This window comes from Necator americanus, chromosome II (genome assembly GCF_031761385.1).
Source record: "Necator americanus strain Aroian chromosome II, whole genome shotgun sequence".
Classification (NCBI taxonomy): Eukaryota; Metazoa; Nematoda; class Chromadorea; order Rhabditida; family Ancylostomatidae; genus Necator; species Necator americanus.
Genome location: NC_087372.1, coordinates 40630107 through 40655834, shown reverse-complemented (window position 1 = coordinate 40655834; position 25728 = coordinate 40630107). Strand labels below are relative to the sequence as shown.

The window sequence follows — 25728 nt, the reverse complement described above, 5'->3', positions numbered from 1 at the left end:
TTGGGATCCAGGAGGGATTCTTACTAGCACCATCGCTTTATGCCGGCCCGAGATGGCCCCATGTCGATTCCAATCGTCAGCTCCACCGCGCCGCTTCGAGCGTAGCCAATTACGCAACTGCACCACGTCGTGTTGAGCCGACTACAAGTACAGCAATAACTTGTGGATCTAGGTGCAAGTAGCATTCTGGAGGGAAATCTACGACATCGAGTTCGAGTCATACATAGGATCGAGATCCGACTGAGTTAAGCTGTTACCAGATTTTAGTCAACAAATACCGCTTAGATCGATTAAAGGCATCACCCCACGAATCTGAGGTGGTACAGATTTCAGGTGGAGTATTCGTATACGGGATAGTAGAATATGGAGAGGAGGCTGAGTCCGTCTATTTCTTCCTAATTTCCGTAAAAAAACGGCCCGGAAGATGCGGCTCGTGCGCAAGGCTGGCGCGCTCCGATCGAACTCCTTAAATAATGTGAAAGTAGTGCGCTTGAACGCTCGAAGCCGTATCTTCCTAGCCGTTTTCTAAGGCAATTAGGAAGAAATGAACGGAATCACCCTTTTCTCAATAATCTGCGATCCCGTATACGAATACTTCACCAGAAATCAGTACCACTCCAGATTCGTGGGGTGATGCCTTTAATTGAACACGTTAGCACCAACAACAGTTAGTCAATGAGTTAATCCTATGTTTACACAGTGGAAATACTTAAAGGGTCCACCATAGTTTAAAGCTGCGTTCTGCATAGACGATCGTTCCAACTTCGTTTTCGTTCCTTTTGAACTTATAAGACTTTTTTTTTCGGAAAAGTAACCGTGTTACACATAAATGGTAACGTTTGTCGATTTACCGCCCGACTACCATTTTCAATATTGTCCGAATGCAATGGATCTGAACCACATTCTAAGAAGAATTATTCAAACCGCACTGTGAGGTGATCCCTACATCTACTGTATGTATCAATCCAAAATTTTCTAGATCTGTCGGTATTTCTCAGCGAATTCAACTACTCTAGAACAATAAAAACTCCAATGGGACGTAGGAAAGAAGCTCGACAGTCAATGGTTCGAAAACGCCCAAAAGCGAACCCAGTTTTTCATCACTTCAACGCCAATAAATGGGCTCTAGACTTTTTTTTTTTTTTTTTTTTTTTTTTTTTTTTATTTCTCAACTAGGGATCACCCCACGAATCTGAGGTGGTGCAGATTTCAGGTGGAGTATTCGTATACGGGATAGTAGAATATGGAGAGGAGGCTGAGTCCGTCTATTTCTTCCTAATTGTCGTAAAAAACGGTCCGGAAGATGCGGCTCGTGCGCAAGGCTGGTGCGCTCCAATCAAACTCCTTGTGGAAAATAGGGCGCCGGAACGCTCGATGCAGTATATTTCGGGCCATTTCTTACGGCAATTAAGAAGAAATAGACGGAATCACCCATCTCTTCATAACCTACGACCCTGTTTAGGCATAACCCACTTGAAACCCGCATAAGCCCAGATTCGCTGGTTGATGCCTTTAATCACCGAAATTGGAACACGATTAGACCTCAGAATTTGCATATGCTCCCTTGAAAATAATATAAGACCGACCGGTTTTACCAACATTGGACCTAGAAAACAGTAACCATATTTACCTTTATTGTTATGTACAGTGTGTTTCATTTATGTTGAAGCATTATTCCCATGAGTAGGGATGTTTCTTCTCTTTGGGTAGGAATTACTGTTAGAACATTCTTCACCCCAAATCTCCCTTTGTTCAGTTGGTGTGAACTAGCTCCAAAATGTTCTGGAAGGAAGATCACAGCTTCATAACTATGAATTTTTAAGGTACCACTTGTGATAGTCTTAACTTCTCTTCTTACCGCAAAGCTTGTCAGTTCTCAAAATGGTGAGTTCTACAACACCCTTTACTACACGGTATGCAGGTTCGGTTCTTATGTTGAAGACTACGCTCAAGATGTATCTGCTTTTTTCGTGATGATTCTAGACCACCTAAAAAGGAAATTCCACCGTACTAGACTTGATTATTTAACTTGTAACTCGGCACCTATGCTTTGGCACAATCGTTATCTGCATTCTCAATGGCAAACATTGAGGATGCAGACAATGATGGAAATGTGAGCGAACTGACGGAGAAAGATAGAAATACATCAGTGCAAAGTCCAGCACCGTAACCAGTGAGCATTAGGCGAGAGGTATACTGTTTCGTGTGTGCAAAGGCACACATCACACAGGAACTTATGGCATTCGAAAATATAGTCGGGTCAATACGGCATGAAACACGGACATTTGCGCAGGCGGCTGCGTTCGAAGCGGAGCAGTGGAGCATAGCGGTTGGAATCGCGAAAGGACCCTCACTGCCGCCACTCACCTCTGCAGTTCGCCATGGTCCCACCTCGATTCCAACCGCTGTCTCGACCGCACCGCTCCCGAGCGCGGTCAATTACGTAGCGGTCCGTGCTTCGTGTCGTTTTGACCTAACTATAATATCTTCTAATCTTGTTTATCATTTTCATTCGTTTCTTCAATCAGTTGGTCAGATTAGTTGCTCTTCTTCCTTGTACCTTTATTAAGATGTTTGTAAGTTTATCCTTATATCTTCCTATGGTATATACGCCACACTGACTTCTCTCACTAGAAGATCACAGACCAACAGTGACTTCGAACATTCCCTGAGACGCTGGTGGATAAGGGGGGCGGTCTCTCTGTTTCTGCTGTGCCAGGAGAGACTCATGACATCCTTGTATGTATCCACGTTGGTCCAACCAAAAGCCACCAGTCAAGAGACTGGGAAGTGTAATGGAGGCGGCTTGAAACCGCTTTTGGCAAATAGACTACATTTATTTGTTCTGTGAGGGCGCAACGTTCTCCCACAAACTCGTGGTACAAGAGTCTTACAACCCTCTGGGTCTTGAAATTTTTACGCACGTCAGAGTAATTAGAAAGAGTCTCCTGACTCCAGGGGAAACACTGGTACAGGAAAGAAGGAGTCATCTAGGCTATCAAAACATAAAAGGACATGGTGATTTGCACCTATAACACAGATAAGCTTGCATCGAAAACGGCCATCGAAGATATTATGATGCAAACCAGAAAGAATAAGTCCGGCTTCACCGCACTAATATAGACTGGACGACGCCACCCTCTCAGCGCCGTATATGAGACAGGATAAGAACTCTTGCGACAGCAGAGGAGTTGGTGGACTTGCTGTGCTCGTCAACACGAGTATGGCAGGGAACATCAACTTTCTTGAACAAGTTACGACCGGAATCGGACGTGAAGAGATGAGAAGATGTGTTCCAATGCCAGTTTTGACCATCTTCGTCGCCTACGCTCCAACGTCAAGGTACGAGGAAGAAATCAAATTTATAATAATAATAATAATATGTGGACTTAGATGAGTTCTACAGTAGAGCCTGTACCTTGCACAAGTTTGTTGATAGTGATTTCAACGCCAAAATTAGCCTCAGAAGAACGTCCGAGGATTTTCACTTCGGATACCACGGTCCTCAAAGGAATGAGGAGGGGAGTGGGTTTCCGAGTTTTTCATGACGACTAAGACCGCCCATACAAACTCACGACTCCAGAAACTTTTCTCTCAACGCTGTACGTGGAAATCCCCCAATGGAGGGTATCGTAATGAGATTGACGACGTCGTTATCAGTAAAAAGTTCTGTCTGAGAGATGTCACTGTTGTGCCAAAGTTTTATACGGGATCAAACCATCGCCCCCTCCGAGGGAGATTTCCTCTCACGCGGAGAAAAAAAAATTCGCGAAATTCAGAAAGCGATGTCTCAGAACTGTTATTAACTGGGATTTCTTCGGTACGTTAGCCAGCTTCCGGAAGATTCAGCAGTGAGACATCGGTGAGGAACGCGACTGAATCTTTGAACATCTTCACAACTATACAAGGAAAGGGATGAATTTTAAAAAAAACTAAGGAACTTCTCTCTCCTTGAACTCTTGAGCTAAAACGTCAACGTGGAGCTGCAAGAGACACAGAGATGCAACTAAGAACTCGTTTCCGAGCCTGTAAGGCTTTGCAGAGAGGCGATTATGGAAGACATTAAAGAGTGAAGACCAGAAATGTTGGCTTAGGCTGCAGAGACGGGAAGGAGCATTTGCTATGCCCGTCGAGACTACTCCAACTGTAAGAAAAATAATCGCCCTCCGGAACTTAGACGGAGCACCTACAGTATCAAAAAGGAAAAAGTCATCGTTTTAACCATGTTGTTGTATAAAAAGGGAGATCCACATGACATCGGAAACTATCGCCCAATCTGCTTACTAACTGTCATCTACGAGCTTTTTACAAGAATAATCCTTAACAGGATTGAGAAGATGTTAGATGAAGGACAACCATAAGAGCGGCCAGGGGTTCGAAAAGGATTCAACACCATTGACCACATTCATACTGTTTCGAAACTCATCGAAGTATCGCGAGAGTACAAGACGCCGCTGTGTATCACCTCCATCTATTTGAAGAAAGCTTTCGATTGCATTTGCTTCGGTGCATTTATATACCTCTGTCAAAAAAAAACTGCGTGATTCAAACAGAAGAACGAGGATCTTCCATAAAAACGACGCCCTGGGAATGCATTTAATGTGAAAAACAACAACGCGTGAGCCTCAGAGTCTCGCTGTAGGAAATAGGCTTTCCTTGTTGTATCGATAACAGAAAACCCAGAGAATTGACGTATGTTGTTCATTTCTGACAGGTTTACCACTTTTTAAAAGCTTTTGTTTCTGTGCGAAACGTTATTCAAAGCGTACGATCTGCAGTATGATTGTCTAGATTAGTGATTTATCAATGCGGAGCACATCATTATTTTTGTTGCAGTTTTTGTTGCCAAAAATGACCTTAACGGAAATTTCTTTCTCATTGTAGTGAATTCGACGGTTACGCTTAACTCGTCTACTCTTTCTACACTGTCCATAAATGAGTCCACTAAAAGTAAGTTGACAAGCAGTCTTTAGAACATCTACTTTCACCAACAAACTAAAAGATTTTTGCACGTTTAGCACAAGCCTCGACAATATATTCGACAACAGCAGAAATGATGTTTGAAAATTCCACCTCTAGGAAATCAACTCTTACCGCAACAGAATCCACGGAAACGAGTAGTGTGACGAAAAACGAGAGCACAACTTCACTTGAACTCACATCAATGTCTACAACTCTGAACAAAACCAGCACACCTGCTAGTAGATCATCCGGTAGCTCAATTTCAACTATGGAAGGTAGCACCTCAACTAGTCCCTCTGGTGTTCTCGCAAGAAACAAAACCAGCACACCTGCTACTACATCATCTATTAACTCAACATCAACTATGCAAAGTAGCACCTCAACTAGTTCCTCTGATGCGCTTCCAAGAAACAAAACTATTTCAACGTCAGCAATTCTGACCGAAACCAGCACAGAACCACCTTCTGATGTGCATGACTCATCTCCTGTGAGTACGCAGCAACTATTAACTTCTTCCGCTACGACATCCACTCACTCTACAGATTTGCTAAATTTAACAGATTCTACATTAACAAAAGAGCCCAACTCGACGACGCACACCATTCCTGTTGATGTGCTATTTAAAAGTACTACTCAAACTTCTACTACTACTACCATACCAACAACAACGATGAAGTCAACAACGTCAACACCAACACTGTCGACAACAGAATCTGTTACGTTACTGCGTACCAGCAGTATGTCATCGACTTCTGTAAACACCACTATTGCTATCACTGGGCAGACAAGACTAACCACTTTATCTCGGAAAATACAATCCATGATTAGCAGCCCTCGTCAAAAGTGAGTGTCTCAATAACTGCTCAAGTGGCTAGTGACAGTTTTCGGGTACTACTGCAAAATTCCACTTTTTCTTTTGATCAGGACCAGAATAAAATAATGGAGCTATATTTCAAATGATTTTTTCAGGACAATTCCACCCAAAAAGAAGGGGAAACTTAACGAAAACGAAGGGAATTCTTGGTAATTCTGAAACTTCACGCATTTTTACCGTTCAGTGATGAGAAAAATGTAATTCTTGTAGCATGGCTCTGTGTTTCCACATTCTGAAAGAAAAACGAGCAATGTAGTAGCTTGTTAATGTTTAGTTGAGATACTCTTCTGAAACCAACTTTCTTATTCTTCGCATCGAACTATCGACCTCGTCGTTGTGAACGCGGTTTTGTTCCCTCCCAGGTGCTCTACACTCGTCTGTGAGAGCATATAGAGAAAAATACGGTTACCACCACATGCTAAACAATCACCATTCACAAGAAGAGCTGAAAATCACGTATTAAGGACAATTATTGTCGGGGTGTTCGCAGTTATGCTGTTCGTAGTTGCTATCGTTGTTCTTATTATGCTACTAATACGAGCAAAAAAAGCTGCAATCAAAGAGAAAGGTAAAATGCATCGCCTCCTAATCAAGTTTTGTGGTGCATTTTATTTGTATGTTCAGATAAAAAGAGACGTTTTGCAAAGAAGACTACGAAAAAGTATTCGGTGAAGGACTTTATGGTGGCCACGGTTGGTTTGTCGTTGTTTAGTACGAAGAGATTATTTGGACGGGTATTTACTCCCGTATTCTTCGAATTACCTTCAATTATTTTCTACGCAAAAAATGTAAAGAATGGTATTTTAGCGGAGAATTATGACGAAACAAATATTCTAGGATAAAAACAAACATAAGAAAAAGAAAAGCAGCAAAACTGGTCCACCGCATAGCTCAACCGCTACACAACAAAGTGACACCAAATCTGGAGAGGATAAACTACCAAATCCATTGGACGCTAAAAAAGAAGCGCAGGATGAGCAGAAAATTTTGGCTAAGATTGTGCCTCTTCAGGTAGACTACAGTTATTTGCTTAACTTTTCTTCACCAGTGCACGCAACTCGTGTTTGGCACGAGTCACTTTATTACGCGAGTATTCCCAAACAATAGTTCAACTAGAGCCACTTCAAACAATGCAAAATGAACCACCCTTAACATTTTTAAATTCTCCCAATCATCCTGAGGTAAAGTAGATATATATATATATATATATATATATATACCAACCTGAATGTCCGGCTAAAGCCGGACATCAGGCTTATTTTGGTGTTCGCTTCGCTCGCCTTCACCGATTCAAGAGATAACAGTAGCGATATTTTCTGGAAAATTAGAGTTGCCTCGAAATATCAACGCTTCCTTCAATTTTTTTACTCGAACTTTACTTTACTTTTTTAAACGCTCAGTTCAATACTTGGAGAACAATCCAGCTTAATTTTACCTTTATGTTTCTCTCAAACCTCCAGAATTTGGAAACATTATTCGAACTGTGAGTTTCCTCCGTTCTCAACTATTAGCACAGCATGATGTGCTAACATGGAATGACGTGAATATTACTACCGTAGTGACAAAAATAAGACGTAAACTACTGGCTACTATGTACTGTATTTAAGCAGACGTTCGCATGTGCGTTTCCTCTTTTTGAAGAAAAGATGTCAGCAGCATCAGGAGACATGCTGGAAATAGATATGCGAAGAAACCACAGAAACCCGTTTAACTGTGCTGGGTCTCCCATGCACCATTTCGACCCCGCTGGACCCGTCGCACCCCATTTTACAGCTATCTGGCTCCGGGGCACGAATTCGACACCATAGTACTCGTCTCACACAATTTTACCGCATTAGGGCGCCAGCGCACCTAACCGACCCCATAGTATTCCCACTCTTTTTGGAATTTCTTGACTGAGACAAACACATACACAGACAGAATAAGCTTGCTATTATATAGCATGGTAGTTTGCAAATTTGGAAGTAGGCATTCACATAAGAGTTTATTTACCCTCACTACCATATGAGAGAAACTAACTTGTCTTATCAGAGATAACATACATAGCAACATAGCTTTCGGCAATGGATAAAAGGTAGAGTAGATAAAAGGTTCGCCTATCAGGTGAATGGCGATGGTTCGGCACCTCACCGGAGCGGAGTTTTGCATCATTGTGGAGTATTTTCATGACACAGAGAGAAACACACACACACGGACTAGGCGCGTTATTATATAGCATGATATATAATGGATATATATGACGATATATAATATATATGACGGGTGTAACGCATTTGATAAGAGCTCTGGTGTGGACTACCGGTCGATGGTATGGAACCGACCTAGTGCCAACAAGGCCCCTTTTCACTCCAGGGTTGATTAATTGGTGCCAGATTTGTCTGGGAAGATAAAAACACAACTTGTTACACCGGCTGACCACCGCAAGTTATAGTATAAACCAACACGCGTTCCAAAACGTAAACGAATATGAATTGCAGTAAAGCGCGTTGGTCGATCCTAAGTGGATTGATACGTCAGGGGCTTTGTACCTTTTAACATATTGACGGACCACCGAACGGAATGTATCTTGATCTTATTTCGGTGAATTAGCGCTTGATCGACGACGAACTCCAACCAGTTGGCAGATCGTCGCCGGTTATTGTGAAGTATCCATTTTTCGTTTGAATCCGCTCTAGTGCTCACGAAGTCTTTCATCCGTCCGGGGTCAATAAATTGGTACCAGACTTGTCAGGGAGAATAAAAACACTGACTTGACACATCGGCTAGCCCCGCAAGCCATTGTATAGGCCAGCTACACGTTCGTGAACCTCAAATGATTAAGAATTGAAGTGAACGTGGTGGCGCATCCCAAGCGGAATGATTAACATTGACATTAACCATTAACATTGACGACGATGTCCGACGATGGCGTATCTACAACTGAAATGACCCATGGAGATCTTATTTGGCTGCTGTTTCACTCATATGCACAAACATAAGAAACAATACAACACACCAACAAAACCTATGGATTAAAACAAGATTTGTGGCTCGCTTGCGCAACAGGACCGCGATGACGAATGAAAGTCAAGAGCGAACGAGTTTGAAAGGCATAGTAGAACAAGATCCAGAGAAAGGCTATCCTTTACTAAACCAGTAAGTCAAGCTGCGAGTTCACTTATCCACAATTCGCCCCATCATGATCTACGGATCGGAGACTTGGGCAGCACTGTCTACGGTGATGGAGCGGGTTGATGGCATGGAAAGGAAGATGCTTAGACCACTGCTTGGTTGTCTTTGATCTAGTGTATGCCACAATGAAGATCCTCACGCAGAAGTGGTGTACCAGCGGATGACATGTGGAAGCTATCAACATCTTGCACCGCTGTGATCACAGAAAATCGCCTTCGCTTCTTCGGTCAAATTACAAGGAGACCAGCGGACCGCCTTGTTCAACGTGCTCTGAGGATTCTCCCGGACTCAAGCTGAAAGTCATCTCCTGGCCAGAACGGACGGTTCTGAATTGAGCTGGTAAAAGAGGACATGAGAACACTGGACGTGGATAGACATTTCAGCCGAGATGTAAGGCTCCGCAGGATATGGAATAGCCACGAATGAATTGTTTCTGTGTAAGCTCTCGCACAAGATCGAGAAATTTGAGTAAAACTATGTTCAAGTACGACTCTCCCCGGCGAAGATGCGGGCAGACGATAATATCAGCCAGCGAGTCGAGTAAGTCAAGGGCTTATACAAGGGGATATTCAATTTTCTGTTTAGCTAGAACTTTTAATAAGTTACCGGTGTATGAATGATAAGAGAAAAATGATAGAAATTTAAATTATAGACAAAAGAAGATATCCAGATGAAAACTGTAAAACCTCCTAGCCGTCTTTCTAGACTTTCAAGAGTGGGGACTTTTTTCCATTATTTTCCAAACCACTTAAAGTAATAGTCCGTTTTTTTAGCAGCCTCAAAAATTCAACCTCACCAGGAGTCAAATGCAACAACAAGTAGGATTCCTATTACGATAGCTTCTATGAGAACTTTTTCACCACGATTATATTTTATTTCAGGTGAAACAGTTCAATCTTTCTATTGATAGGCTTGGTTTCAACAGCATAAAACCAGCTTCTCGGGAAAGTAGCTTGGATAATAAACTGATTTCGTTAAATGTGAACACGTTGTGAATAGAGGTTGGGGACACCAAAAACAAAGAAATAGCAGACTTATGGCTTTATATTATATTGCAAGATTTACATGTCTCAATTCCATGCTGTAAATTAGGTGATCTCTGTTGTTAATTGTGGTTATAAACACTTTTTAAATTATTTAAAACTACATTTGATGATTGTCTGAATAAATCTGTGAATGTGATGGTGCATGTGGTTGAAGCGTTAGTTCTCATTTTGACCGGTTGAGCGCAATGTGTCTGCAAAAATCGTCCTTTGTTTGACTCCCTTTTCCCTGTGCACAATCGTGCACATTTGGTGCTCACCATATCTTCATATTTTTGTGGCACCGCAAAAACAGTACAATAAAAGGCGGAATATGGTATCAGTTCATAATTCATGTGTGGAAAGACTACAAAAGTAGTAGTGCTGATACTCAACGATGAGTTCGAAGAGGCTATTATGAGTTTTTCTCAAGAACATAGTGGTAAAATAGTGAGGTTCTCTGCACCTGCAGATGAAAAGAACTTCGAGACGCCCAAGTACTGTATTACTGTTACAGTGCGGGTATAAGGCAATGGTGAAAAGTTCCATCGTGCGGATATGGCGTGGTAATGAGAAGTTCCCACAACTGCACTATTTACAGTTCGAAACGGTTACGGTTCCAACTTAGTTTCTCATCACTCCGAAATGAATGAAGTCGCATCCGTTTTTTCTGTCCTTGAAGAGTACTGACTTAATACATCGGTTGTCTTCACGATCCACAGCGTAGGCTGGATGCGGATTCACATTAATTAATCTCGAACGAAACTGAGTTGTACTCACATGCGTTAAAATATTCCAAAGGATGTTGAAATTTGAAATTTTAACATGGATTTTGAAGACAATTTTCTGATTGCATGCAGAAGTACGAAATTTTTTATGATTCAGTGGTCTCGAATAATCGAGGGAAGATGCTATAAGTACAAGAGAATCTAGCTGTGAACCAAACATAGCTCTCTAGTTACAATACATTTGCAGCTAATAAGGTAACAGTAAAGTTCAGAGACTACAAAAATCAGTTGTGTAGATGACACCTAAAAGTCCGAAAAATGGAAAACTGCAGCAAAATACTTCTACTACTAAATTAAAATACTTCCGTAGGTTCCACTAACAAGCTACTCCATGTAGTCTTTAGAAGCAAATTTATTGAAATTAGAAAGTCTAGATATTTTGCCTATTCCAAAAAAAAAAAACAAAGCCAGGCCACGCTGTTATGACTGGCCACACCATCCTTCATGGAGCTGTCCTGCCGAAATGATTGATCGATTGACCACCTATTGCATACGTTGCTATCTTTGCTGTTCTACACTATCAGAATGTTATTATTATTTTTTTTACAAAAGTCAGCATGGACGGGGTCGTGTTCAGTTGCTACTTGACGACCAACGCATGAGGTTGCTATGGTGCCATTCCTTCACAACTGCTACTACTACACTCGTCGTAAGAACTGTTTAACTTACTAACTGATAGGGCGTATGGTGGAAAGAACTGTTGAACTAGAAACTAAGGGAAGTGGTTTATTGCGGCTGCAATGTGCGATGCAGTAGTTAGCGTCGAGCATCCTCAATCGGGCGGCAGTGATGCGTTTGTCCTGAGCGTGCTCGTATCCCGCAGAGATTGGGGACTCCATGAGTCCCAATAGTCCCAATAGCAAACGAGTCAGGTAGCTGAGTGGAGATGTTTCTGCTCAGCCGGACTACTGCAGATGAAAATATCGTGGATAAATTCTTCAACTGCGGCCAACGCCGCTTGTGTTCCACGTTCGCAGCAGTCAGTTATACCAGTGAACTAGCCGCTTATTCCAGCTCTTCCGTAAAATGTCAAAACAAGTGGTTGCCCACGCTGCTGCACATGTTCCCTTCATCCAGATCCCTTATCTGGAAACTGTCCTTCAGAGTCGTTATGTAGTTTCGACCTCAGGATTAGCGGTGCGGTTCCGCTACGAGTGAACTGTCGGAGGCTCAAGACTGCCCGTAAACGAACGAAGACATTCATCCATTGAGTACCGATGATTTGGTACCAACCTTGCCCGATAATAAGAAGAACGTTTTGATGCATCGACTGACCCCTCCATGTCATCGTATAGGCCGTATATACGTTCATAAACCTCAGGTGGTTCTAAGCCGAAGCCGAACGCGTCATTTTGTAGCGTTGCGAATTTGCGATTGGTCCCAATAAAGATACGTATCTGATCAATCGTAGTGAATCCCTTTAAGAAACTTGCTAACCTTCACGGCCTTCATTTGATAATCAGTCTCGACACTGTTTGGAATTACTCTGGTGAACTCCTTCTATGTAGATGCGATGTAGATGATAAAGAGGTGAGTGTAGCGGAGTCGGTATGAGATTCGCTGTGAATGGGCGATCGATGATTCGAAATCGCCCTAATGCCAACCAAGCTTTTCATCCCTCCGGGTTCGAAGAACTGGTATAAGACTCGTCTAGAAGAATGAAAACACTGACTTGATCATCGAGTGGACCCCGAAATCATTCTTTAAAGCCTCAACGATTAGGAATTGCTGTTAAACGTGTTGGCGCATCCAAAGCGTCCACGATACTGATAGTTCGATCTTCCGTTACATAGAGAGTGTTCCTTAGGTGATGTCCTCTTCTCTTGATCAACCTATTAGTCGCACCTCAGCACAGCGGTGTACAAAAGACTTTTGAATTGGCACCGTCTCGAGATCTACAACTACAAAAATGCGCAAAATTGTCCATCCGTCCGATGCGAAGTCTCACAGACACTAAAAGATCAAGAGAACCTTAGGCTAAGATAACCTGACTGTCGCATTCTATTGTCCGCAAAGGTGCCCCTCAGGTGCACAATTTTGCAGTGCACGTCCTCAAGATATTTCGAGGTAGAGTGTGCGAAAAAACTCCACGGAGAACCTTTGAAGGAAGGACGGAGCGATATGTTGAACAGCGCCGTAGTGAGCGGTGATAAAGAGTGAGGAAAAGCGCGGAAGACGAGAAACATTACCTTGGGCAATGTTTGGTTTTTTTATTTGTGTCACATAGAAGTGGATGGAATTCAGCTTTTGAAGATAGTCGACGATGTTGATCAAGGATACACTTGGTCCGTAGACGACATCTCTCACGATGATCAGTTAAATATTTTTGCGCATTCACTGCTTAGGTGAAGTAGAATGCGACAAAAACTGCACGGATATTTGACTGCAAATTCAGATTTCGTAGGAAAAGACTGCAGATATTGACATTATTGATATCGAGCCGTTTTTGTTATATGGACAATGGTAAAAACATGACAACTGATTTTTTTGCATGCATCAATCATATTTTTTTGCATATTTTTTTACACCCCAAAGAACTTATCGTACTTTTTCGGATATTCACTATGAATTTCCAATACAATCTGTAGGAAAACTCTTTTTGAATTGATAAATAAGTATTTTTAAGCGTATTTGCTCTATTATTTTAGTACATGTGTTTGAAAAAGAGTGTTACCGGCCTGATAGGCTGGCGATGCATACAACTCGCGTTAGTTTGATAATAATTTAGGTACTGTTCACTATATCCTGCTTCTCTTTCGGGTTTACTGAGGGTAAGTAGTTTTTATACTCATCCATAATACTAACCGTCACTCTATATACGCGATTGAATATATATTAGCAAATAAATATAATATTTTAGCACGAAGACTAACACGAAGCAGAATTCGGAGATCGACTACTCCAATTACAACAGATGTTTTTCCCTCACGCACTAATGGACGGTATGTCAGATCTACCGCTAAAAAAGGACAAATTTCCCAATGTTCGCACTGTTACTAGGTAGAAACCAATAAATTATTGTGCGATAAACCAACAAACCAATAACTTTCATATAAGACCGAACAAAAATGGCGGCAAGAATTTTCAGAACATTGATATTTACATCACCGACACTGAGAACAAGGAAGCCGTGGACATGGAGACCGAGAACGACAATACTCACAACAACAACGGAAACGACGAGAAGAACTACCCCAACCACAACGTCAACAACAACTACTACAAGAAGAACGAGAAGACCAACAACGACAACCACGACGACAACGCGGCCACCAACGACGACAACGACCACGACCACGACCTCGACCACGACAACGACCACGACCACGACGACAACAAGGAGACCGACCACAACAACGACCACGACGACAACAAGGAGACCGACCACAACAACGACCACGACGACAACAAGGAAACCGACCACGACAACCACCACAACAACCACCACGACTACAACCACGGAAAAACCAACAACAACAACAACTACTACTACTACGAGAAGACCAAGAACAACTACTACCACGACAACACCAACAACAACGACTACTACGACAACACCAACAACAACGACTACTACGACAACACCTACAACAACGACCACAAAAACAACAACACCAACGACTACAACGGAGCCCACAACAACTACAGCTGTTCTCACAACTCTTACGACGAAATCCACAACAAGGTAACATGCGTTTGAATTTTTCGCTCTACCGAACAACACTCCAAGCAACTCTTGCACCCAATGTCGTAAAAAGCTACTTGAAAATTGTAAAAAAAAAATTAAAATTTTGAATCTATTGTAAAAGTTCAAGAATAATATGCGGAACGTACGAGTGTGTTTCTTAGTCTCATTTGACTGTTATAGTAAGACATATTCTGGACCCTTCGCCAATAATGGTCTGTTCTAAGTGTATAATTTAAGGACAAATGCCATTGTCCTTCCCTCGAAAGTTCAAGATGACGAGGATGGCGGCAGCAATGTGTAAGTGTTGACTATTCGTATAGATTTTCAGCAATGCAGCTTTTGTGAAAATGTCGAAAAAAATCGTTTACGTTTGCATTTAACTCATTGAAACGTTATTAATTCATATAATTCATACGGTGAAAGTTTGTCCAATAACTAGTTTTTGGATAGTATGCTATTCTGAGGTTGTATGTCTGTCTGCCTGTCATACAAAATACTTCCACAGCATAAAAGTTGAAAATTTAGACATTGTTTGAGTTTTAATGTGTGTTCTCAACTTCCTCTTTTCTAACATTCACTAACACCTACGGTCAGCATGCTGGGCACAAGAGAAAGCCAAAGAAAGAGAAATTCCATCAAGACAATTTTTTCTACAAAGTAGTGATTTCATTATTAGCACTATGGTTTCTGCCAAATTTGTGTGGAAAGGCACTCATGCAAGACAGGAAGGGAGTTCTATTGGTTCGCTCATGACGGAAGTCATCCATGAAGCAAAGAAACGCAGTTCGAACTACAAAACTCTCTTAATCTATAATCTACTAATATAATATAATATATATTCTATTCTCTATAATCTTCAAGAAATTAATAGTACAGTGGATGAATTGCATTTTCATAAATCTAATCTAAAAGAAGCGAAAGATTGACTACGAAAGGAGGGTCGGGGATGAAGTGTAGAGGGACTACCACGTCGTTATTATTGTCTCGCTGACCTCGAAATGCAGAAGGTCCGAATCAGCCAGCAACAGTGTTGCAGCTGTCGAGCTTTTGACTCTATATCCATATTCCTTCAAAGGTAGCACACCACGAATCTAACGTGGTCAAGGATGGGGTTTTAGATTGCGGGGTCCGACGTGGTTTCGCTCATCTCTTACTGATCGTCGCAAAAAAAGGACACCGTTTTTGCGATAATTTCAGTAGCAACGCTCCACTCTTGTGCACATCCAAGTGCGACCGGTAGAAGATTAACGGCATCAGCCCACGAATCTTGGGCTGGTGCGGATTTCGGGTGGAGAGTCCCTATACGGGGTCGTAGATTATGGAGAGGAGGGTGATTCCGTCCATTTCTTCCTAATTGCCGTGAAAAACGGCCCGGAAGATGCGGAGCGTGCACAAAGCTGGCGCGCTCTAATCGAACTCGTTGTAGAAGATAGCGCGTCGGAGCAGTATATTCTAGGCCGTTTTTTACGGCAGTTAGAAAGAAATAGACGGAATCACCCTTCACTCCATAATCCACGACTCAGTATAGGCAAAACCCACCTGAAACCCGCATCACTTCAGGTTCGTGGGGTGATGCCTTGAATCATTTCAAGTGAAGTTGTTATATGGGTATAAGGACCTTTAACTAGGCAACAGGTATAAGATTCTCTCAACAAGAAGCGGTTGAAAAAGTGCTCAATCTGTACTATTCTTTCCAGATTATTGATAATAACCTGCATAGGCGTTGCATTAGTGCTTGGGGGAATATCCGTTTTCGCTTTTCTTGCTATACGTGCAAGAAAGATGAGAGAAAAGAAGAGTGAGGAGCGTAAGTATCTTATACGCACTTCTGAAGCATAGAAATAAGAATTTTCCTCTGCTAACAGATTATTTCAGGTCGACCAGCAAGAAGACGTAGAGCTACGAAGAAACCATTACAAGTAGAAAAACCAGAAAAACCGAAGCCGGTAAGGAACTGAGATTAGAAAAAATTAGGTTGCGAAAAAAAAGTTAATAGAAAGTAAAAGAGAAATACAAAGAAATGTAGGAGTGTTTAACTCACGAGTAAACAGAAATACAAGCGAGACATGGATTTTAGAACCAAGAAACTACCATACAAAAGATATAAACTTTTACATTTGTAATTGTTGGTGTAATTAATTCTTATTATGAGGTCATGCTCATCCTTATTAACTTATAGCATCACCTAAATTTTTTACCTCTGATTTCAGAAGCCAGCGAAGATGAAAGCGGCCAAAATTGATATGAAACTCTTCAAATTTGTAGGACCTTTAGTGATGAGGGATTTCAAAGGAGAAGTAGTAAGCTCTGATCTATTGTTTTTTTCTTTGGGTTTGAAATTTTAGAAATATTCAGAAATGCATGTAAGCTTTCATTAAAGAGCTCTCCTAATAAAAGGTGAAAGATTTTAAATTTCTTAACCTGCTCGTCTAATTTGGACATCTTTTTGTTTCTTCTAAGGGAAGAAGAACATTTGCTGATGTCAACTATAGGGAGCAGTCGTGTTTACGTAGACGTAGAAGTATTAGTGTACTGAAGAGAAGAAGACATGTCAGTAAACCTAGTGGATTTGCGATAATTTCGCGAATGACCATACATGGATTTGAATCCTTTTCTTACCGACACTTGCGGTGATGCATCATCGATATCGAAAGTTCAGCTGCGACTGGTGCCGAGTAAGAAGTATCAATGACTTTTCTCAAGAGATACGTCTGAAGCAGATGCGAAGAACTTTCGTCAAATGTAAGAAGAAGTTGTCGATGTATCCTCCTTAGTTGCCATCGGAATGTGCACACCATATTTTGATTCTTATGTCTTCATCCGGAAATCAAGAGTAGTGACTCCGAAAGCCAGATGATTTAGACACATGATCAAATAAAAAACACAGACGTCAATAGATATATGGATAGCCCTCGTGGATGTGGATTTTTTAAAGGCATCACCCCACAAATCTGATCTGGTGCGGGTTTCAGGTGGGTTATACCTATACGGAGTTGTAGATTATGGAGAGAATCCGTCTATTTCTTTTAAATTGCCGTTAAAAACGGCCCGGAACATACGACTTCGAGCGTCCTGGCGCGCTATTTTTTACAACGAGTTCGATTGGAGCGCGGTAGCTCTGTGCACGCACTGCATTTTCCGGGCCGTTTTTACGGCAATTGCCAAGAAACGGACGGAATCACCCTCTTCTCCATAATCTACAACCCCGTATAGGATCTCTCTACTTGAAATCCGCACTACCCCAGATTCGTGGGGAGATGCCTTTAACCTCTGTCGAGTATGAGAAAGCCCTCGTCAGCAAAGAAACGAATACCGTCAGCGCTGCCCCCTGTCCATGCCTATTCGAAAAGGGTACGACAAGGCGATCCTATACCACCGATGCTATTCACGGCTGCTTTACAATAGATAACGATATGTCTTGTTTAAGAAGAAGGGGAAAACGTGTTGACGGAAGATTCTTCTCGGACTTTCGTTTTGCGAACGACATCGTTCTCTTTTCGAAAAGTACCAATAAACGAGCGACGATGCTCAAGGAATTGAACGAACCAGTGAAGAGAATACGATTGCGAATAAACAGGAAGAAGACACAGTTCAGAAAGGACGTCTACTGCGAGGACGGAGGACTGCAAAGTGAAGGCTCCAAAATCGTGGAAACTTCGTCACACATCTACCTTGCATGTTCTTTGCATATGGGGGACGACTTCAAGGAAGAAGGATAAGAGCAGCGTGGACAGTATCCGCACCCGTTAGGGAAGCTACGGACCAACTGACGGACCAAGATCTTCGTGCCAATCTGTTCGACTCGACAGTTCTTCCAGCGCTCTGTTACGCACCGGAGACGTGGGCAGACACCGTTGCCATGTCTAGTCCACTCACTGCTCACAGAGACCTTGAGGCTTCTGAAGTTTAACCGGCGCACACAACACCTATCTGGTCTTCGCAGCTCGACTTAAGAGCAATGTCCCTTTTTTGCGACCAAGCGGAATAGATACTGAAGGCAAAGTAAGGATGAGCCAGAGACATTATGGAAAAAATCGACACTGAATGGAGTAAAAGAATGCTAGAGTGGATCCCAAGAGATGCTAAACGCCCTCGAGGGAGATACCCAACGAGATGGGGTGATGCGTTCGCTGCACAGATGGAGCAGCTGAGAGCTCAACTGGATACGGCTCAAGGTCAGAAAGCATAAGAAGATCTTGGATGACAATGGCGAGGGAACGAAACGAGTGGAAAAGATGCTGTTGCCCGCATGTACAGTGAAGACAGGCCATTCAAATATCTAACTATTTATTACAATACATCAGAGGTGCACCATCAAGATACGAAAATCAAAAGTAAGTCGAATTGCAATACTGCAAATTAATGAAAAATACTCGTTCTGCAAAGGAGGAGAGGAAAAATGGTTGTAGTTGTTACTATTCTTCCGAATTGTCCTTTTTCGCACTTTACATCCATATATTCTTCCAAATCATTCGTCTTTGCAGAAGCATGATTTGGACGAAGAAAAGTCTGGTATCATCTCTAATGTAGCATTTGATCCCATGCAAAACTCTATCGCACTTATAGGAACCACAATCGATAGACTAGAAGGGGTTTGTTTGAAACGTACGAAAAGAAAACACTAAAATTTCCTTATAAATTCATATTTGATTCCAGCAGTCCGTAATATCGGGAATAGAAGCTGCACAAAATATAGGATCACAGGTTTTGCTGCTCGTTTTTTTGTGGAACGTTTTTCGTTTGATCCAGTTTTTTTTTGTGGAACGAATATTATAATATTGTTGTTTATATACATACAGGAATCCCCGAATGGGAAAGGTATTGGAAGCGCAGAAGTGAAGAGCGAAGAAACAAAGCCGAATAAGTCTCAGGAAAAGATTGAAGAAGCAAAGCCAAATCAGCCACAGGATGCAAAGCAAACTTTGTCCAAAAATGAAAAGGATAGTAAATCTAAGAAAAGTGCTAATAAGGAAAAACCCAAAGAGACTTCTAATGACAACCAACGAAAGAAGAAAAAGATCGCAAGGCAGCAAAAAACTAAATCTCGTAGATGATTAAGACGCTCTCGTTTCATCAGCAAATCTGTACAGAAATTAGAACGATATCTTAACACCTCATGTTATGTACACATTCCTTTGAGAATAAAATTTGATATTTTTTCTTTCGAAAAATGTTGTATTTAAACGTAAAAACGTAAACGTTCATTAAAAGAAAAAATACGTTTTTTCCTTTCAAAAAAAAACTACACTGAAGTACAATTTTGGAAAGCTTTTAAATTTTTTTAGCGGTATGTTTCTGGACCTGTAATTTGTTAAAATTGACAAATAAAGGTTTGCTGAGTATACATGAACAGAATATATAGAATAGAATGGAATATTCCTATTGAATATTCAAATAATTGCTGTTGTTGTTGTTGTTGTTGATGTTGCTGGGCTGTTTCCTCCCTTATAAATAAAAGAACTCAAGTGATTTACTGCCTGATACTCCAAAAAGAATCATTTAGACACTTTTCGCACTTTTTACATAGCGGGCTATTGGGTTAAGGAACAAGTCGTGAGCGTTTCTTTTTTTTTCAAACTTAGGAATGGAAGTAGGGATTAAAAAAAAAGTCTTGAGAAAACGGACTACATTTTTTCACTACATTTTTTTTTCTGGACTGCATGAGAGGAATGTTTTTGATTTTTTTTTTAGATTTCAGGTCTTTTCTTTGAGAGATCCCAATGTCGTCGATATTTCATGGTATACTGCAGTTAAGGGCGTGATGTTCAGCTCGCCGTGTAGGCTACAGGAGGTAGTCTCCAAGCACAGTAGAATAAGCTGACCAGAAATGCAGAGACTATTTTGTCAAAAATATTGATTTTATCATCTTCCTGATTTTTTTTAAAATTTTCTTCACAAGCCTAACTTTCATTATAGCACTCATCATAAATATTGTTGTAAGAATAGATAGAGAAAAGGAATGGCAGCAAACTACTTTTTGAAAAATGATGTATCTTAGGAAAAAACTTAAAGCGGAATAAAAAACTTTGTCGAAAAACACAGTTTGATATATTTTTCAAATGGATCTAGGAAAGGTAGAGAAGGAGGGGTGAAGAAAAGGAGAAGAAGGTGGAATACCGCATAGTTGAATGAAATCCACCAATCAGTACCGGTGATGACCAACATATGATGTAATTTCAAATATACAAATAGAGATAAAATTATATATGCATTAAAATACGTTCTTTAAAAACATGCAATTTTTTCTGAAGCATCATGAAGCGATGCTGAATCCGTCTGTATTCACAAGGCACTAGAGAGAGCAGCAAAGAAAATCCCAGAAAGTTGTCCGATTATTATTTTGAACGAAAGGGTATCTGTGCTGGTAAGAGTTCGCTTGTGCTTAAAGGTAGCGTATCACGACCACGACGTGGTGCGGATCCCACAGCGAAAGCATAGCGTTCGGGTACTCAGATCAAGGAATCCGTAAGCGTAGTTTCTCTCATCTTTCCCGTCGTTAAAAATAATCGTCGTTAATTGTCGTTAAAAAAGCGTGGAAAACGCAGTTTCACGATTTCGATTGCAACTCTTGCGCTCGTCACTCTTGCGCACGCGCCGCACCCGAGTGCGAGTGGTCCATGTCTTCTCAGAGGCCCTTTCGAGTGAAGCCAATGAATAAGCTGCTGAGGCAACCAGAACGTGTAAATAGAGGCACGTTCTCACATATCTCGTAGGAAATAATGCAGTTTCCACGCCGTTTTTCTGCGACGACTAAGAAAAGATTATCGAACCATGCTGGGTTCTGCAACGTACTAATCGAACCCTACGTTTTCCCGATGGGTTTAGCATCGTATCAAAATCGTGATACGCTGCTTCTAAAGTAAAGATAAGCTTAGAGAAAAAGAAAACAAGCATTCTATTTGAAACATTTTTGTGGATGACAGCATTGAATGTGGTTGCATTGTACTGAAAGGCTACTTCTACTCAACGCTATTCATTTAAGTAAGGTAAGTAGATGAAAGCTAACTTGAATTTTAATTACAAATCTAATGTATACGCTTATTTCAGCGTTCAAATCTTAAAGAAGAAGTGAGCACTCTTATAGAACAAAGAAAAAGAACGTCTCAGTTAAATAAAATGACAGACGAAAGGTTTGTAGCATAACTCTGATAAGAACTCAGGAGGTATTACGGAAATTTTTAGTGAAAATTTCACTGTACCTGAACCGAGCAGGCATGAGGAAAAGATTCCCGTTCTTAAAGGGTTCGTTCTGGTTTTTAATTCAGAATTTGACAACTTTGATTCAAGGTTATTCCATTCGTAAGTAAACTAAGTAACTAAGGATTCGCAAAGGAATCTGAAATAGGATTTGAGCGAGATTTTCCCGGCAAGAAGGCGCCAAAACCAAAGTGGCCGAAAAGATTGACAAAAAAATATTGAGCAAAGAATAGAAATAGCTAACCAGCATTAGTAAATGGTTTACATTTTCATCACGGCTATTTTATTTATTTATTTTTATTTATGTCCTTTTGCTCATTTTGGAGGTTTCCTTTGCATGTACAGCAAAAGTAAATTTCATACGTAATTTTCATTTAAAAGTAAAATTTTCAAGATCCCAGCGCTTAACAGAATGGAACATTCGATCGGATCAATCGATGAATCAGACGATAGATTGGAACTCTATTTCGAGAGCAAACACAAAAAGATCGAAAACTAAAATGCGAGTTTATTAGGAGCTTAATACAGCGAGTATCAATAAGAAAAGAGAGGAAAAGTCGCAATTGGAGGAGCGAGGAGAGGATAGAGAAGACCGCGAAGACAGCGCAAAAGGCTTTGTGGCTGTAAAAAGGTGTGAAACAAGAGCTGAAGTCCAGTGAATTGAAGAAATCCACGCGGTGTCAAAAAAGGAGAGTGAACCATCCATCGGTGACGTGACACGTTCAAAAAAGAATCGATATCTTGGGTCACCCACGAAGTTGTATCGATCGGAGCGGAGATCGTTGATCTCCTCTAGGAAAGATCAAATGGTATAAGACATGATTTTTAACTACGATTATAGTGAGAATCCTCTATCTTCCAGAGCGATGTTAAAAGCTGCGCTCGTCCAGAATAAAATTTTCTCATTTCCCGAAAACCTGACATTTTACGTTCGAATCTGTGCCAGAAAGTAGGGATTTGAAGTCCACTGGCATAGAAAACGGAGCTGTTCCTTTTGCTTCAACTCGTTGGCCTAGAACTTTGAAGGGAAGAGGTCATTGCCTCAAATAATTGATAGTGTATACTTTTTTCGCTGTTATTACTTACACGGCTACGTAGTGCTCAAAGAGCAGGAAAATTCGCCCATTTGATCGTTCTGTTGTGTCTTTTAAGGATCTTTTAAGGATAATTCTACTACTTCTGATTGGAGCTGGGCTTATTTCGGGCGGATTCTTATGCGCTGTTTTTCTATGGGTTGCATCGAAGAAGATGCCTTCAACAAAAAGTTGTGGTGAAGATGTCGGCACTTCTGTGAGAGATACGGTAAGAAAACATTCTGTTTTTGATGTGATTCGTAAGGAAAATATGATCCAAGTCCGAACACTAAAAATAAAAAAGAAGTAGATAACTTTGAAAAAATACCAGAAATGTGAATTTTGAAAAAAAAATACCAGAAATGTGCTTAAATGTAGAATGTGCAGTCATATACAGTCGATGTCGAATGTGATCACCTTGATGTGGAGCTGGGATTCTTCCACGAATCACGTGCCTCTCTTTGTTTACCATATACTCTCTTCTGCTCCCGCTCTCCTCAAATCGAATACGGTCACATATTTTCACATTTTCCCACCTGAACATATTTCCAATTTATATCCCTTCATTTTTTTTTGCTCTTTTAGGAAGAATTGTCCGAGATCCACGCATTTTTACTGATCTTAGGCTAATCAACTAATTTTGATCATAAAACATTTTGGAGACAAATAAAATATTAAAGGAGAAAAAATCAGGCCCCAATATTTATTTTTCGCCATTCATTTCCATTATTAACCTCGTCTATCAAATGTTGTGATGAACATGCCAATTTTTTTTTACAAACCAAACGCTCCATTGAAAAAATTTCGCTAAAAATGGCAACGGAAAAACGTTTAGGGACCAACTGCAGTTCAGCAAGAGGTGCTCGATAAGGATAAGAACGTACTTATTGAATCTCAAGCAAATCAACAATCATTTTTGAACAGAATAGAGTCAACAAGGCTTGTAAGGGTTTAAGAATTTCGCTTAAAATTAAAATTAATTGCTATTGAAGAAAAATTAATATTTCCTCCATTTAGAAGCATGCACTGGACAATGAACAGTCACATAGCATTAGGGAGATTACATTTGATCTGGATCCGACACATGTTGAGGAAGGAGGGTTATCAGCAGATTATCTTCAGATAGTAGGTTCCTTAACAATTTCTAAAATCCATGTTGTCTGAAGATTGTAATTCTTGAAATTCGGTTAACTGCATTGTGCTTAACTCACGTTTGCTGGGCACTGTTTTGAAAAAGTCTTAAAGTTTCTCGTGCTCCTTGGCCTTCAAATGTGGAGACGTCTATATCTACTCAGATCGTTCCAGACTACCCAGACCCGAAATCGTTCAGGAAGACACCAACTATCCCTGGAAATTCATTCACTTGTTTGGAAGCACTCAAAGCTACAGTAGACTCGAAAAGAGTTGGTGGCCGGTGCATTTGCGTAGGCGGTTGAGTCCGGGTTGAACCTTCGCTAGCTGCAATCCAATAAAGGTCCCACCGCGTCACTTCGACTTCATATCGGTTCGACCCGACTGCACGCGAGTACATTGTGACTTAATAAAATACACTTGTTTATTGCAAAAAGTAGTGAAAACTTTAGAAAACAAGCAAAAATATAATAAATACTAGAAAAAAGCGTGAAATAAGATAAAATGAAGCAGTTCTATAGATATTTTCTTACTCTCCAGACAGGAGATTGCGCGGAAATAAAAAAAAAACTATTTGGTTACCTTAACAGTAACTATATCTGGACGCTTCATGCTTGACGCAAAAAAAATAACTTTCATGCAGTTAGAATAATAGAATAGAGAAAAACAGGACCCCTTTCGTAGTTTTCTAAGACGCTGCCAGAGATAAAATTCTCTAAAATGCAATGAATAGATAACTAATTTATCTTTTTGTCCTCCTTTCTTTTTCCAGAACGCTGTATATAATCCACCATCAAGTGGTCAGGGGAAATCGAACGCTAACAATAATATGAATGGTACTAATAATAACGGTAACAGACCGAAAATAGAGAGAGAGGAGGGGGGACAATGACGAGAATCCTGTTAATTTCAGTATTTTAGAGGAAACAGAGAAAAAATCGGATACGAAAGCCGCAGATATTCAAGCAGAAACGATTAATCCGCAGGAAAAATCAAGCAAAGAGCCGACAATCGGCTCAGGAGAGAAAAACACTGATTATAATGGAGAAAAGGAGCGGACGATAACTTCTGACGAAAAAATTATTCACGGTTTAGACGTTTCCGAGATTTTCCACAGTTCCCCACAAGCAAAAACAAACCACAACAAGGAATCGTTGAAAGTTCCAGGAAGCTCGATACAACAAAGAAAAGACGAAGAATTTAATAGATTTTTTGATGTAGAATAGTTGTGGCTACGAGCACTAATGGAAAAAGGCTCATCATTGATTTTCGCCAATACCTTAAATTTTAAGTAGTTTATGATCTGCTTTATAGAGTTTTGCAATAAAGATAACAATTCCTGTGCTTCTACTGTGAATATGATTGAAATCCAAAAAAATCTGAAGCGCTGAAACTAACTAGTGAGAGCTCGGCACATCAAATATTAGCTGCCAACCATTTTAATTATTGAATATATTTCAAAATGAAGTTCTGTATTGGAGTTAAAAACTCAGGGAACGATCTTATGACTATCAGGAACAAGATTATACAAATTTCCAAGTCCAGGCGTCAAATTTCCAAGTCCTGGTATTTTAGGGAATCAACAAAGGATAAAGTACTTTCGGTTGATGAATCCCTGTGGGAGATCGACTATACGTTCGGCTTCAATTGAAAATCGAACCTTGTCGAAACCTATAATATCCAAGCAGTCAAAGATCGAGTGGTTTAAGCTCAATAATTAATACCAATACCAATAAATCAAGCGACATCGAATCAGCGACAAATAATTTAGAAGCCTTTTAGCTGCCCTATTTATACTTTTTTTTGATAAACAAATTCAAAA

General features: G+C 40.6%; 3 protein-coding genes across 5 annotated transcripts; all 3 read left to right on the top strand.

Annotated features, from left to right (window-relative positions):
- Positions 1 to 1679: 1679 nt before the first annotated feature.
- RB195_020932 (uncharacterized protein) lies at positions 1680 to 10002 on the top strand (the record flags this gene model as incomplete). 2 transcript variants are annotated; one of them, XM_013441775.2, is made up of 11 exons in its annotated part: positions 1680 to 1706; positions 1824 to 1884; positions 4885 to 4950; positions 5019 to 5805; positions 5932 to 5985; positions 6301 to 6404; positions 6461 to 6528; positions 6674 to 6847; positions 9660 to 9722; positions 9781 to 9825; positions 9889 to 10002. In XM_013441775.2, 11 exons carry the CDS (start codon positions 1680 to 1682, stop codon positions 10000 to 10002), a joined length of 1563 nt encoding a protein of 520 aa, XP_013297229.2. The 2 variants fall into 2 exon arrangements, with proteins under 2 accessions (XP_013297229.2, XP_064045369.1); XM_064189488.1 differs by lacking the exons at positions 1680 to 1706; positions 1824 to 1884 and adding exons at positions 3155 to 3342; positions 3407 to 3525 and having other exon boundaries at positions 4837 to 4950.
- A 1413-nt stretch (positions 10003 to 11415) lies between these two features.
- Positions 11416 to 19559, top strand: RB195_020931 (uncharacterized protein; the record flags this gene model as incomplete). The annotated part of the gene is made up of 11 exons (XM_064189487.1): positions 11416 to 11466; positions 13546 to 13588; positions 13678 to 13759; positions 13906 to 14502; positions 14743 to 14802; positions 16203 to 16312; positions 16381 to 16451; positions 16716 to 16805; positions 18990 to 19097; positions 19162 to 19209; positions 19305 to 19559. 11 exons carry the CDS (start codon positions 11416 to 11418, stop codon positions 19557 to 19559), a joined length of 1515 nt encoding a protein of 504 aa, XP_064045368.1.
- A 1875-nt stretch (positions 19560 to 21434) lies between these two features.
- Positions 21435 to 25132, top strand: RB195_020930 (uncharacterized protein; the record flags this gene model as incomplete). 2 transcript variants are annotated; one of them, XM_064189486.1, is made up of 8 exons in its annotated part: positions 21435 to 21491; positions 21553 to 21635; positions 21688 to 21747; positions 22866 to 23004; positions 23611 to 23718; positions 23793 to 23900; positions 24679 to 24742; positions 24828 to 25132. In XM_064189486.1, 8 exons carry the CDS (start codon positions 21435 to 21437, stop codon positions 25130 to 25132), a joined length of 924 nt encoding a protein of 307 aa, XP_064045366.1. The 2 variants fall into 2 exon arrangements, with proteins under 2 accessions (XP_064045366.1, XP_064045367.1); XM_064189485.1 differs by having other exon boundaries at positions 24679 to 24757.
- Between the last annotated feature and the right edge of the window lie 596 nt (positions 25133 to 25728).